This window comes from Erithacus rubecula (assembly GCF_903797595.1).
Source record: "Erithacus rubecula genome assembly, chromosome: 10".
Lineage (NCBI taxonomy): Eukaryota > Metazoa > Chordata > Aves > Passeriformes > Muscicapidae > Erithacus > Erithacus rubecula.
In genome coordinates, this window is record NC_136662.1 from 2,543,321 (window position 1) to 2,559,441 (window position 16,121).

General features: G+C 41.5%; 1 protein-coding gene across 11 annotated transcripts in view; it reads right to left on the minus strand.

Annotated features, from left to right (window-relative positions):
* Nucleotides 1–16,121, minus strand: part of NFIA (nuclear factor I A) — a gene marked incomplete at its 3' end in the record, with an annotated part of 247,376 nt that overhangs the window by 53,052 nt on the left and 178,203 nt on the right. For 6 of the 11 annotated variants that reach the window (XM_079313985.1, XM_079313986.1, XM_079313984.1 and 3 more), the window contains 2 exons: nucleotides 8,818–8,904; nucleotides 7,729–7,767 (listed from right to left, as the gene is read on the minus strand). The exons of 3 other annotated variants lie outside the window; for them this stretch is intronic. In XM_079313985.1, coding sequence (XP_079170111.1) covers nucleotides 7,729–7,767; nucleotides 8,818–8,904 — 126 coding nt within the window. The remainder of the gene's footprint in view (nucleotides 1–7,728; nucleotides 7,768–8,817; nucleotides 8,905–16,121) is intronic. 2 more of the 11 variants (XM_079313981.1, XM_079313987.1) reach the window with 1 other exon arrangement.

The window sequence follows — 16,121 nt, forward strand, 5'->3', positions numbered from 1 at the left end:
CAGTGAAAATCAGAGTTAAGTTGTCACTGGGTGAAACCTCTGCAGTGGACAGGCAGAAGTGGTGTGGTACTCATCTGACTGCTTTGGCATACAGGGTAAGAATAATTCCTGTTGATGCCATAATAAGGCTGTGGTATTAAAAAAATTAATGAAATGAACACATTGCAACAGGCTTTTAAAGCCTGAGCCTCTCCTGTGTATGGTAGTTGCTTGGATGAAAGAATTTTACAGCATATCAATGAAAAATATGTCTGTACTAGCCTATATTTTACAGTTCTAGATGCATCTGAGTATTCTGATTATCAGAATGTATACTGAAAACTCAAAATTTCCAGTACATACAGCCCCTGAGGCATTCTGCATATCCATAGGGATACAGCAAAACAAAGGTGGAGGTTTCAGGTTGAAAAGCAAAATATCAGGTAATGTGCAAGTTGAACTTCCACTAGCAAAGTAATTTAATTTTGTTTCCAACTCTGTGTTTTATAACATTTAATTGTTAAAAAAGTAAAGAGAGAGGCCTGGACAAGATTATCTCTGGGCTATATTATTAACTTTATATTTAATAAGACTAGTTTTATAGTCCCTGGGATGTTGATTGCAATATGCAGGAGCCTTCTTGTGCTTTATACTCTGCACTGCTGGGTCTTAATGGTTTCAGTGAGGCTTTGGAGTTTATATTTCTGTAAGTTAAATAAAGTAAGGGAATGGTTTGAGTTCCAGTGCTGTACTTGCAGCTTTCTGCCTCAAAACTTATTTGCTACAGGGTTTGCTGTTATGGTGCTTTTTCCTCATAGCAGGAAAAGGTTACAGATTTAACCTCTTAAAAATCAATTAGAACTGACTATGGTGCAAATAAAATATTGGGTTGGGTTTTTTTTTTTTTTTTTTAAAATCTTGTGGTCTTAGGGACTATGGAGTAGGAACAAAAGCAAAAATTGTTTCAGTTTTGGGGGAAGAGACAAAAGAAGATGGAACTGAGGTGTTCCAGTGAAATATTCCAGTGCAGCCTGCTGAATTTCTGCTCCAGTGGGATGTAACTCAGTCGTGGCATGTCCATATTCAGGACAAGGACACTCAGAGGAATTAACAGTGCTGCTGACCCAGATTTCCCTGTGATAGAAGAACTGGGGATGGGAACACCAAAGGAGTGTCAATCCCAGCCCTGAGTGCAAAATACTAAGGACAGTCCAAGTGAATTTTATGCACAGGGAAGGTCACTAAAATTTTCCAGGGTGGGAGATACTCCAAGAGCTGCTCCATGAGGAGGGGCCCAGGTGGGACATGAGTTACCTGAGCCCTGGGCAGGTGACAGAGGTCAGGGGAGAAGTGAGATCTCAAATCTATGGCTCAGGAGCTTTCCCTGGCTGCAAACCCTCTTCAGGGTTATGGCAAAGATAATAAAGCTTCTAAAAAAATGAAACAGCTTTTCTTTCATCCCTGAGTTAAAAAAAAAAAAAACCTCTGCAGGGACTCATCTCTAAACCACAGCAGGGAAAAGGGGCAGAGGCAGTGGAAAATGGTTTAAAGCTGCAGCAAGTTCGTGTGATTGTGTCCAAACACTGGAACTTGAGGAGCTACAAAGAGGCTGATGAATGACCTTGAGTGTGGCAATGCTGAGCAGTGTCATGTTCATATGGGGATGGGTTTTGTAAGGTCGAGGCAGAGGTTTTCATGTGAAAATAGAGATTTTAATGTAACCCTATGCAGGGAAATTGGGTAGAAAAACAAACTGAAGCGCTGATAATTGGTTGCTACTTTTTGCTCTATTTGTTTGTTATCGTTCTGATTGCCATTATTATCACAAGTTTGGTTCATTTATTTATTTTTTTTCCCAGGGTATTTTGAAATGTATTGGTTTGGAACAGTCCAACTATACCATGTTTTTGTTTTGTTTGGGGTTTGTAATGACACATTTTATTTTGAGTGATCACATCCATCAGATCTCAAGAAAAAAAATGGCTGCTTCTAGTTCAGAAGAATATGCAAACAGGAGCTTAATTACATCACTTAATATTGACCAAGAGAAAGAAGAAGATGAGCTTGCCAGCTCATTTCCAAAGCATGTTTTGTCCTTTAAGAGGGGAGGGTATGACAGAAAGTTAGGCAGTGCAAAGCAATTAGCATCATTCACATTTTATGTTGCGCTAGCGTGGTGCTCTAGCAGCAAAATTCAAACATTCTTTGAATGGGTTAATAAAAGAAGAAATACAGTCGGCATGCAAGAAAAAGGTTTCCAAGAACAAGCCAAAATATGTCCCATTCTTCTAAATTTATCACAGCCATGTCACATTATCCTTGAGACTGCCAGGAATGTCAATTTTTTTGCAATTTAAAAAAAATATCTCATTTAGCACCATATGTTTGGTTAATGTGCCTGATATATCCTGCGTATTCTTTAGTCCATCCAATTCTAATACTCATTTTCTTTATTTTTTTTTTTTCCTCCTCCCCTTGCTAAGCCATATGTTACAATGCTGGTCATTCTATTGAAGATCCTTTTGGGAGCTGAGAGCGTGGGGACTCTTGTTTAATCACCCAGGAAAAACTTTGAATTCTACAAGTCTCACTTAGGTGAGCAGTCTCAACACTTGAGTTAGTTGTAGGTGCCTGGTGCCTATGAAAATCAGGCCACCTGTGAGGTGGCACAGTGGATATCCACTGTGAGGAAGGAACTAAAGGTAGATGGCTAAATATTGAATTAGGTGTTTAATTTCTGGCACCCAGAGTTTGAGACTCTTGGCTAGTTTTAAGGGTCTTCTGCTCCATACCTAATGAGTTTTAACACATTTAGCTGCCCCCAGTCTGCAGGGCCCCTCCTGTGCTGCTCAGGGATGCAGGAAATTAAAAAGTGAAGGCTGGAGGTGGTAGCTTGGGCAGAGCTGGGGATGCATCCCGGGAGGATGGCGCTGCCTTGCACGGCTTTCGGGGGCCAGCGACTACTGGGGACCACTGCACTGGAGACCAGACTGCAGCACTTCACAGGACCCTGAGCAAGGGGCAGTGCCAGCTCTAAGGACCCCTCTGAGCCCCTGCTCTCCTCTCTCTGCTCCCTGGGTAGGGCAGCAGCAAATTACCATCTCCCCCAGCCCGTCTCAGCTGCTCTGGCCGGTGGAGAGGGAACGCAGCCAAGGATCCTCCCCGTTCCCTGCCTCTCTCCATCCATCTGCTCTGAGCAAGGAATAAACAAGAACAGCCAGAACACAACGGCTGGGTAACCCAGGTGGGGGTTAAAAGTGTTCCTGACTGTTCTGTGGATAGGACTCTTGTCCAAATCACAGTCACACCTGGCGCTTTTAGGAAGCACAGCTTTCAGAATCCAGGTCTGAGTCTCCTCTCAATGTTATTTAGAGTGAGACAGAAGAAAATCAGACTTTGTCTATTTTCATCTTATGGCAGCTTTTAACTACAGAATAAAGGGAGAAGTTAATTGCTAAATAAAATAAGAAAATAAAGGGATTTGTGGCATAAAACGCAGATGGAAGCTTGAGTGGGTGTGCTACTTTAACTTATGTACTTGTGTTCATGTGATTCTATATGTATGCCAAACATACATGGTCTGAGCCTGCTCCCATTAACATAAATCTGCTTTATTTACTGGACAGAGGGAACCTGATCAAAGACCATGATGGTGCTAAATGGAACAAGATGTGTACTTTCGTATTTTTTTCCAAAAGGAAATATTAATTTGACATCGGTTTTTCAGTTGAGAAGAATTTTAATTGCAGTACACAATAAGCAGAAAATTCAGACAACAATAATCTTGAAACTGTTAGCAGCATTATATTTCTATCAAGGAATCTGTGTGCTTTTTCAACATTAGAGCTTTCTGAATTTTCATTAATTTGGCATTTCCCTAAACACACGAGTTATTATTTTGTTCATTCCACATCATGCATCACACCCTTCTGCTCAAATGCATAATGCAAGCGCAAATGGGATCCTTGTCCTTGGGAGACTCTGGTTACTGGAGCCATTGGATGTTGAAGTCCCGTAGAAAGACTTTCCAAAACTCTGCACTTCGCAAACCTCCAGCCCAAGTTTTTAATCAGTGAGTGCACTTGGTGTTCCTCATCTTGTAAGGGGCACTGGAGCATTGTGGTGGGTTTAATTCCTCTACCTCCTTATGTTTGCCAGTACTAGAAATGCACCACGTAAGAGTCTTCCTTGAGTACAGCTAAAGGTCTTCACATGTTCATGTATGAGGCTGATATATATTTAAATGGACCAGAAAATGATGCGTGAGAATTGAATGCACAAATCCTCCCCAGAACAAACAAGCATCTGCAAACCTCTTTTCCATGTACCTACCAGTTGCCTTACTAAAAAACCAGGGTTAACTCTGATGGAGTGAACGGAGTCACAGCAAGAGGAGAAAAATCCCTCTTCTCTCCAAATCCACACCTCAAAATCCATCCAATTTCACTTGATTAATTACTGACATTATTCTACCTGCACACATCTCACACAACAACTCCATCTCTCGTTAGCTTCATTGGTAGACCAGCTCATATTCATCTCCAAAGACCTTTGGGTAATTACCCCAATATTCCCAGTAGCTCTCTGCCATTAGACTCTTGATGGAGATTTCGTAACAAAAGCTATGAGTGAAACATGGTCTGGACCCTCCTTCCCAAGGCACACTAGGAAAAGGAATCACAGAGGCTCAGGTATTACCAGGTGGACCATGAACTCGACAACATGCAGAACAAACAGATGATGCAGAAAAACAAGTCGGCTGTTGAAGAAAAAAACTGATACATGGGGAGCGCTTTTCAAGGAATTTTCATCCTTCTGTGTGAATTATTCCAGCAATACCACTGAAATCAGTATCAACAGAAAGGCTGATCAGCTGCTATATATAATTTTTTTTAAAATTCCTGGCGGATTCTTAATTCCAAGCTTCTTGAAACGTTGACGGCTACACTGCTGCCAGTCATAGTAAGTCTGTTCTATTTAGTGCTGAGCAAACTTTGTCATCAGCCGAGATACGATCACGCTGACTGCCATCCATCAGTTTACTGTATTAATTGCTCCAGTATACACAAAATACAACACAGATGGAAATTCACTCATCCTAATGAAGTGCTCTTTAGTTTTCTACGTTCTGAATGGGGACTGGCTCCCCTGGTTGCAGCCGGAGCTGCCGTGATCGCTGATTAACTACCTGCCAGCCGAGCACCTCGCTTCACGAGGCTAAATCCAGCTTAATAAACAGAGATTTTTACAGGAGAAAAATGAAAGCTCCCCCTCTATCCACTTATCAAACTGCTGCATATGCATCACCAAACACACACATCCAGTTTCCTCAGAACTCGACATCTGACAGATCATCAGGAAAACAGAGCTAATCTATCCGTACCCATCAACATCGTATCATAGGTGACTGCCAGATACTTAAGAAGCCATCCAAAAGAAATGTCACAACTCTTTTTCAAGACACTACAAAAGAAATGTTCCAAATAAAATAAAGCAAATGCACGTACGAGTAAATGAGCCAAAGAACTTAATAAAAAGAGATTGATTAAAATGAGGACCAGAATGTTCAAAAAGGACTGAGAGAGAGAGAGAGAGGTGCCAAAGGCGCATTAAATGGATTCAATGACTTTAGGTTTTAAATGCTTTTGGACTCCTCAGCAATTTTTAGCCAAAAATAATAATTCAAGTTAGAATCAAAATTCTGATGTCACTTAGGGAAAAAGAGGGTTGAAATTTCTCCTTTGCAAATGAGCACAGATCCATTTATGAAGGAGAAATATCAGTTTATAGTGAGGGACAACCTTGCCTACAGAATTTTAAAGCCGAGCACTACAACATTCACAATTATTTTTAAATCCTACCTCATGAAAGTCTGCCTAAATTGTTTGGTACAACGTTCTCACAGAGTGTATTACCTTGTCTGTTTGTATCTGTGTTTACAGCATCATCTGGATTGTTTTAGGTCTCTTAAGTTAGGCTTCATTCCTGCTCTGCCACCCAAGCAGTTCTTTCAATAACTAATAAACTAGTACTCAGCATCTTACCAATTTCTTCAAAACATAATTTCATGAGTTATATATATTTAAAAACTTTAATGAGAAGAGCAATATGCAGCAGGATAACAGTTCAATTCTGCCTTTGAGTTAATGTCAGCTTCGGCATGATTTTCCATTGTATAAATATATATTGCACGAAGAATAAAAAAAAAATAAAATTTCTAATGACGTCTTTAGACATCTCGTCTGAAATTCATGACTACATTTGTTTCATTTCAAATGCTACTTGAGAGTTTTTCAGCACACTTGGCAGATTAGATATAGCAGCAGGGACAAACTGCAGCCATCCATAGGAGAATATACCTTTATGTGGGTGCTTTGGGGATGGAACATCTATAGCTGCAAGGCAAAAAATGCCATCATAAATTTGGATGGCATTTACAAAGCCCTCTAAAAAGTCTTTGCATATGATTATAGCTGAGGTATGATATTTTTGCAAGTAAAAGACCCAGAATAGATTTATGTTTCAACTATATCTTCCTGAGATGCATATGGATCCTAAATTGCGAGTGATACTAAAGGGAATCTTAGAAACTGAAGAGGATGGAGTAAAATTTTTGGGAGTTTTACTTATTTATTTAATTTTCTTTACAATCATTTGCTCATTATTTGCATGTCATCAAACCACCATTGGCTACCCAGGCTATATATAACAATGATGGCTGCTAAATGCCCCAGGCATGAGATGGAGATGGGCAAATATGCAGATTTTCTCAACTTGTGACCTCAGTTGGTAATGTTTTCAAATGACTTTTATGATGACAAGACTAAGTTTGGTGCTAATATTGGTTTTGAAGATTCAATCGGTGTACACTGCCATTGAACATGTGTTTTAATTAATAGAAGAGCTGTGGCCAGGACTGAAAATAGCCCAGGTGATTTACCACGGACTGTAAAGCCACCTGATTTGTGTACAATTCCAGGTGAAGAGTTTATAGGTTATTCCAAAGGAAGAAAGAGCTTCAAGCTGAATTTGTGTGCATTGTACCAAGGGATTTACAATTTCGCAGGTCGAGAGTCCTCGTGGAGCTGTTCTGTTTTGGTATCCAGTGGTTCTTGGTGTTTTTACCCTCTGACTGCCATGGGACTGAACACTCCATAACACCAGGAATAATTTGTAGCTGACCTACAGTGCATTGCTGGGAATGCCCATGTCCAGTTGCACACTGGAATGGCACTGGAGACCTGCCACCAGCAGCTCCCAGGCAGAGAGACTGAAGCAGCTTCCCCCAGGTGATATCAGACAGGTGAGACCAGCCTCCCTTCTCTGCATTCCCAGTGCTCCAGGACTCCCTGAGGGAAGGCAGAGCACGCCAGTTCGGCTTTGGCATCGCTTCCAGAGGAGCCTGGATGGCTCTGCTGCCTGCAGCTCTGCTCCTGGGAGCTGCCCAAGCCCTCTGTCACACACTGGGCAGGTAAAAACACACCTGGCAGAGAGGCAGAGGGCTCCCAGGGAAAACCCCCCCGCGAGTTCCACGAAAACAAGGGCAGAGGTGACGTGTGAGTGCTCCCTCCAGCGCTGGCACTCTGGCAAAGTGCTGGGCACAGGCTCTGTCCTCACACAGAGAATCCACACCAGAGAGAATCCACACCAGAGGGGACACCTGGGACATCCCCCCCCACCAAACCAACACAAAAAAACTCTGTGCACCGAGAACGAGAGCATTGGCATTGTTCGAATAAGCACACCCACCATGAAGTGCTCCGCGGTGTTCGGGGTTTCTTAGATATCCTGATTTTATAAAAGAAAGTAAAAGAAGAAAAAAAAGAAACAAGGTGAGAGAGAACACTATCATATTTCGTAGCAAGCAGGATACTGTGTGAAATCTTGGCCCAGTGAAGTGATAAAGGGGAAGCTTTCAGTTTGCTTAAGGGAAAACTTAGGAGCAAATAGAGAAATTACCAAAATACCACATTGCAGAAAATAGAGTGCATTTAGGTTCAATTAAGCTGTAAAAAGGAAAATGGCACTTTAGCTTACAAAAACCAAGGGACACAGGGAGCTATCAGAAGCAACTTTACAAGATTTGTGTGTGTGAGGATGCTGCTTCACTGGACCAAGAAAGCTACAGTATGGGACAGGATTTTTCTTTTATCAGACACTTTTGCTAGATAGCTTTGTCCAACCTCAGAAACTGCTGCTCTGGCATTATGAAATAATCCTACATAACTTGATCTCATGAGCTTAGGAACACAGAAAAATAGCCATGCCAAATCAGATTACAGGGATCCACCTAGTCCAGAATCCTCTCCCTGACAGTGGGAACTAGTGGGTGCCTAGAAAAGAGTAAAAAACCAGGGAAAGCATACAGTGGTAATTCTCCAAAACACTCTCCCAAATGATTTGTGATTCAAGGACTTCTAGGACAAAGTTGATATCATGGTATCGAAGCTTCTCGAATCCAAATGCACAGATTTACATCCCCCCTCCTCCCCTTTTTTTTTTTTTTTTGGATTTCTAACCCCATAAGATTTCTACCAGTCACACAGAAAAGGTTTCACAGTTTGCCACTAACTCAGAATGAGCTAACAGCTTTCAAAAGCCCAATGATGTTATGTGTATAAGAGCATCCAACACTTTTTCCTATGTAAAAAAGTGACATGTGTGCTGAGGTGCTCTAAGTGTAAATACTTTGGGAGATTTGATTATTTTAATTTTTTTTTAATTTATTAAAAAAAAAAAAAAAAAGCAAGAATCTGGCTGTAAATGGATATTAACATTTTTCAGTATATGTGTAAAACACATGTTTCAGAAGAATAGAAGAGAGAAACTGTCACTCACTGGGAAGCTTTAGAGCTATCTGGCTCCCTGGGAAACTGCATGCAACTATTCTGGTGTCCAAGGGTTTGACCAGTGAGTTTCCTCTTCCTGCAAAGAATGAATGCAGAAGTAATAGAAAGTCTGAGGGGGAAGATTTTAGCAAATGGCTAAAGATAATCCTATTCTGCCCACTCCAGCAGGTAGGAAAGCAGGTGGTGGTGGTGGAAAAAAAGGGTGAGAGAGGAGAAACAGCTCTAGGAGCTGGCACAGGGAAGGGCAGGGGGCTGCACTCAGAGACCCAAAGCAGCTCAGCTGGTGAAATTCCTTTGTGTGTGGCCAGCCCAGCCCCAGCCCTGCCACACAATGTCAGCACGTTCTGCTCTGATTCCCCAGGGCCTGCCTGGGACTCCCTTTCAGGGGCTGAAACTCAGCACTCTGGGCTCCACTAGCACAGAAATCCCCTATTTCCAACAGGAACACTGGCTTCTTAAGCATCCTGCTTAGTTTACTTTTTAGAAAGTTTTAATTTTCTAATCGAAACGGTGCCTACACGGGAAATTTTTTACTTCATTTATTAAAAGAATCAGTAAAAGCAGGGGTCTAAAAGAAAAAAAGCTTATCCTTATGTTTTTGATGGCATATTGACTTTGTAAGAGTCTACAGGCAGGAGTGATATATCAGGGAGTCCCTATAACTTTACTTAAAGCAAAAATTAGAAAGTGATCGGAAAGTTTTATAGAGGAGAGCAGAAACATAATTTTAAGCCTCTTAAAATTGCCTGAACTGTGAAATCAAGTAATGAACACTAGAAAAGGATCTGTCAGCTGGAATCAAAGCTTAGACTAGTCAGCATTTTCTTCCTAAACCTTATTATGGCAAAGATTTTTCATCTCTGCACTCTGCTCAGCCCAACAAATAAACCGACTTGACCTCCACCTGTTACCCAGTGAAGTTCACTGTCATCTCTCACTAAACCCTTTTCTTTCCCTTCAAAGCCCTCAGCACCACTGGGAAGGTGGGAAGACACAGCTGTGCACTGACTCAAATTGATACCAGTTCATAACCAGACAGCGTTTCACAGTACAAATTACAAGCAACAGAGGAGAGGAGGTGGGGGAAAAAAAAAAAAAGGAGAAAAAAAAAAAATGTAGTGCCAATGAATTCTGGAAGGGGGCAACATTTTTCATCCATTGAACAATGAGATTTTCATAGAAAGAAGTTCTTTTTCTGTTTGTTTTTTTATTTTTTTTTTAATTTTTTTTTTTTTTTTGTGTGTGTGTGTGATATTATGGACCAGCATTTCAGGCAAGAAGCATTTTGCTCATGCCATAACAATGAACCTGTGCTAACACCACAGAGGAAGGACTGAAGAACATAATGGAAGCTATTTGTGTTGCTTTTATATTTCATAACTTGAATGCATTACACTGGTTCAAAGAGGTTCAGCTCCAATTGCACGTAGGTTCCCAGACTTAGGAACAAGTCACAGCTATATAATGCAAGGCTGCTAAATAAAAAGAATTCAATATTATGGAACACAGAACAGCAAGAAACGTGTCATGAGGAAACCCATGGAGCTGCTGCAGTCATTTCTTCAAATGTATCATCGTGGCAAAACCGTGTGAGAAGCTTTCTAATACAAAGACATATCAGAAAAAGCCATTTCATATAAAGTTGGACTTCTCTGGGTGATTAATGCTACGTTCAACAAAGGAGACAGTGTCTGTCTAATTACATTAAATACTTATCTTCTAGGGATTGGCAGGGTGTTTCTGCTCAATGTCACTTTTCATGACAATGTAATGATAGATCCGTTTACTTACCAGTGCCATTAGCAAAAATTGTACTGTTTTCTCAACTGCCCTCATATCATGAAAATATTTGGTTAACATACTGCAGCTTATCTAATACTCTAAGCAACATATTCTGCATAGTTTTCTCTCTATTAAAAGAACAAGATTACAGCTTGTAAAATTTTTATTGCACTCACACAGAAATAAATGAATAATGTGTGATAATAGTTCAAGTACCTTACTTATTCAAAGAACAGGTTTATTTGATTTAAAATATTAACTTGTACTTAAAATATTAAGATTCTGGGGGAAACAAGCAAATAAACAAAGTCAGTACTCTGAGGCACTACTTCCCATCCAGGCTTTAGTTATTATTTCCTTTTCATTTCAGCACATGTTTTGAAACTTTTAATACCTTAGGGGAGGTGGGGGGGGGGGGGGGAGAGAAAAAAAAAAGGAAAAAAGCTTTCATTCCTTTGCTGAAAAATAGATATGGCCATCTCCCAAGTCTTTAAAATTCACCACATTGTGAACTGACTCTTTGGAGTCATGCTACTGTGCCAACATCCAGCAAACAATAACCCTCTGGAAGAATGTACCCAGCCAAGGCAGTTTATATAGCAACAAGATAATTTCATAAACTTATATTGAAGAGCGGGGCTGTGATGTAACATTCTAGCAGTATATATCAGCTACCTGATATTTACTAACAAGGTTAAACTCCTATCTGTTTGTCTCAGCACTCTTCATAATTCACTTTTTAATGGATGGACAGGAAAAGTCAGCAGTGTATGGCACAGATCATTTTTGAAATAGGACAAGACAGCTTATGGCAGTAGCTGCTCCAAAACACCCTTCCTGTGTTCCCACACAATCACATCAAGCCTGGACTTTGCAACCACAGTGCCTCATAAATCCTTTTTAGGGGTGTGTTTCCATTCCCAACAAAACTGGGAAATCTGGAAAACAAAGGAGCAGGAGGAGGAGGTGCCACCATCAACTGGGGCCAGGCACAGAGCATCATTTCTCAGCTGCTTGGCTTGGGGCTCCTGGGCAGCAGCAGGTTTGTGGGGAGCTGCCTTCATCCCATGAGGAGTGAGGACACCAACCCCATTTTGCTACAGCTGCCACGAAATGGCAGCAAGGATGCACCAAAAATGGCACCAAAAATGGCACAAATCCACAGAGCCAGGCAGAATCAACCCAAACTGCATGAAAATCCCTTGCAAGTGACTCTTGCAGAGAGAGGGTGACACCCCAGCCAAGTGCCACATGCCACTCTCCAAATTAATGATGGATTTTGGATATTCATTCCCTGAGCTGCGAGGGTTCGGGGTGTGTCTGCAATTATTGAGATATGAGTCTGACACACATTATCCTTCTATCAATGTCATTTCCCTTAGTAGCCAACAGATTATCAGCAGCTTTGTGATATTCCAGGTGTCAAAGAAGAATTAAAACCACAACAATTGCACAAACAAAGGGACAAAAGATGGGATACGTGTTTCTGAGCCCTGCATATCAATTTAATATGTGCAGCTGACAATGATGCAAATGTCCTCGGGAGAGAGGCAGCAAGATCTGTGCCCAAACATACACACACCACTGTCAGCAGGATGGCAGGGAACAGAAGCAGTAGGATTCCCAGCCCAGGACACATGCCTCAGCAGGCAGAGCAACCCAACGAAACAATCCTCTGGTTGGGGAGAATTTTGGAAGCACCTGATATGGAAAAGGGCCCTAAACAAGCCAGATGGTACTTTTAGCTGGCAGCAGAAAGTAGGAGACAGCCAAAAACATTACAGCATTTCCCCAAGAGGCCAGCAAATCGATTTTTAACCATTTTTTTTTTTAAAGTGATGCTATGAATATGAAAAATAATGTTTCGATGTCTTTTGAAATCACTAATTATATGGATAATACACTTATGGAGGACACAACTGGAAGAGAGGAGAAAGCAAGGGATTTTTGACTTTCCCAGGGTGGTTGTATATTTGACATCAAGTTTCTATTCAGTCATTGCCACTGTTTACTCAGAATTAAGTGTCAGTTTTTGTTCTGGGTTTTCCACATAACATTAAACAGAAAAATCCAGCAGAAGTAGAGAAATAGCACTGTAAAATCACAATAGCACAACAGTTCACAGGGCATGGGAGAAATGTGGTTTGTAAGCCTGCTTTGTCCTCTTAGAACCCTGCCCCCACCAAATTAATGGGTTTCTAGATGATCATTTTTTAAAGGAGGACAAACAATTTCTTTAATACTTACAAAGTACCATTTGGTGGGGGATTTGCATAAGAAATACAGCTGTTTGGGGGAATCTTTAAATTTTTAAAATCTCCAAACAGACAGAATTTGCAATCCTGCCTGGACTACAGGGGTCTTTTCAGGGATCAGTGTGATGTCAGATGTCAAACAGCCTTTGACAGCCAGGAGCAGCAACTTGCAGTGCACCTTTGGGTTATGTGTGACCCAGGGGATCTCAGCCAAGGAGGGAGAACAGAGGTGGGTTGTAGGGACTGAAAGGGCAAAGAGAGGCAGAGGAGTCATGAACTGAGCAGGGATGAGCATCACCCTCTCCCAATCTGCTCCTCAGTGTAGGACTGGCCACACTCTGAGGAGAGTCAGGATGATGCTTTACTCCCACTTGCTGCTATTTTGTTTAAAAGTAAAAGCAAGCCCTAAGACAGGGTTAAGCCTGGACTACATCCAAAGTGCTTTCTCCTGTTCAGAGCAAGGTAGTGCATTAGTGTGCTGCATCATGGATAATACAGCTGGAGACAAACGTGGGCTGCTGCCATAAAACACTAAATGTGAAGAAAGATAATCCATACATTTATATTTTTCAAATCTCATTGATTGTAAATATATATATATATTTTTAATAAAACTATTTCCCTCCTGTAAGTGGAACCAAAGAGTTTGCCTCCAGCCCTTGCTGAGATAAAACAAAGCCATTCTTTTCCAGAGTGCTGCTCTTGGGGCTGCAGGTACCACCTGACTTGTCTGGCTTTTTGGGGTTCCAAGATCTGCACTCAAAGCTATTGAGGCAAATGAAGACTATGCACAAAACACTAAAACAGTCTATAATTTTCCAGCTAATTTTAGCAAGAGGATCTCTTCTGTCATGTTTTTTGGTGTGTATCACATTAAAATAGCAGTGAGCACTGATGTAAGGGAAGAGCAGAAAGGATGATGTCAGTGCCAGAGTGGGGAGGACAAGCAGAGGTGGAGGATGTGCATCTCCTGCTCTTCCCTGAGCAAGATGGAACCAGAACAGAGCTGTAGCCATGCTAAATGCTGAGGTTTAAGTTTCTTTGGAGCTGGAAATTGAAAGAACTTAAAACATCACCCATTCTTTAGGCTTTCTGGAGAGGTCACTGCATTCACACTGGGGTGGAAGCCACAGAAAACCCACTCTGGGTGAACAGCACAGCTGCTGTCACAGCACACAGACATTTCTGCAGGTATAAGATGGCTCTGCAGCCACTCAGCCAAATTGTTACCTGAGCTAAGAGGCTGCTAGATGGATTTCTGTGCTTGCCTGTGCTCGCTGACTGCTGTGGTCAAAGTGTTGGGGCAGCACTTAACTTGGAGGAAAGGAAAGAAAGTAACTGGGGAATGATTTATTCACTACTTCTGGTAGTGAAAAAGAAAACCACTAAGAAGCATTCAGCAAAATGATCAGGCAACAGACAAAAGAAGTAGCTCTTCCTCATGCAGCACTGAGTAAAACTGGATCTTTCTGCCACGGGATGTTGTGGAGGCCAAAATAAAGAATGGGTTAAAAGCACATCTCTGAAAGGAAAGTTCACTGAAGGCAGCCAAGCCCAAAGATGTGAACAAAACCTGTGGCTTGTGAAACCAAGCTGTTTGCTGCCAAAATCCATGAGGCTGTACTCTGAAAAACATCACTGGATGCCTCTCTTACTTTATCTTTTCTGAAGTGTCCACCACCAGCTCTTGTCAGAGACAGCAAACTGCCTGTCTAGGTGAGCCTTTGGTCTAGCTGAGAAAAGCCATTTGTTCCTCTCTGTGGGCAGATTTTTGTAGGCTGGAATGTGCTGTACCTGGCAGCTGAGAAGCAGGGAAATTGCAGGAGGCATCCAGCACAATGAGATTAAGGAGAATTGCTCCTCACCTGGTGCAGAAGCAGGAGCACATCTAAATTCAGTGTGGCAGAAGGTGTGGGAAAGAGAATGGAAAAAAGAGATGAGGTTTGTTCTTCTTCCTCTACCTGGTCCTGTACCATCATCTGGAAGTGTCCAAGGCCAAGATGGATGGGGCTTGGAATAACCTGGGATAGCAGAAGGTGTCCCTGCCCATGGGATGAGCTTTTAAAGGTCCCTTCCAACCCAAACCATTCCATGATCCTGTAATTCCCTGTCTCTCCTAACACCTCTCCTTGCACCTTTTATCTTTGTGTGAAAATGTTTCCTTTAAAATAAAGCCTGTTTTCTCTTCTAAAGCCAAGATCAAACATGTGCAGGGAGTACAGTAGCTGCACTGTGTGCTAGGAACTGGAGTGATGGTTGTACTGGGAATGTTAATAAACAGTGCCCAGAGCAGAACTTCTGCATAAAAAAAGGGTGTATGTTACATCTCTCCCTCTCTCCCCTGTCTCATGCAATATTTACACAGCTGTGCTTTGTAAAAAGTGTAGGGGGGGTTATTATTATTTTTTTGTAATTTATTTACCTAAGATAGCCCAGCATCTGCTTTGTGGTGAGCTTCTTTCACAAAGTTTCACAGTTGCCTTGACTGATGCAGAAGGAGGTCACACTCCTTACTCAGTGATCTTAAAGCCATTTGTTTTAAACAGCCATTGTATTTGGCTAATTTTGTTCTGTTCTGTGTTTTTGGTTTGTCCTCTGCTTGGAAATGTGCATCCCTGGGGAAAGTGATCTGGCTAGGTGAGTATTTTAGTTATCTGTTTTATAAAATGCAGAAGTGCACAGGAATTTGCAATAATATGCATCATTTACTGGCTCTCAATATGTACTGTATATTGGCTCTGAAGATTACTAATATTTTCCAGCTGCTTTCAAAAAAAATAAAAAAAGAAAGAGTTCAATGGAGTCTTTGCAGTGGGTCCTTTCCCATGACTGCCTACAGGTGATGGAGACTTTCCTGTGTCCTGAAGAATTAATAAGCCTGAACATTTCTATAGCAGCAGCATACCACAGGAGATAAAATATTGCTTCTGCTTCCCAAACACATTAGGAAAAGCAAGTCTGCTGATCTCAACTGCTAAGACAGCACATGAAAGGAATGTAGTCCATTTCCCAACCAAGATCTAATCTATAGGAGAGTTTATAGATCCAAGTCAACATCCTGAATTGGTCCCAGAAGCAAACAAGAAGACTAGTTCAATTTTTGGAAGACTACTTTTAATGTGTTTTATGCCCTTTTGCAACTAAACAGCCCATGCTGCACTATCAGATGATCTTCAAGGGTCTCTGGGTCAGAGGAGACCTGTCTGGAGCTCACAGAGATTCAGGTTTGACAGACCCCAGATCAGAAATGCACAGC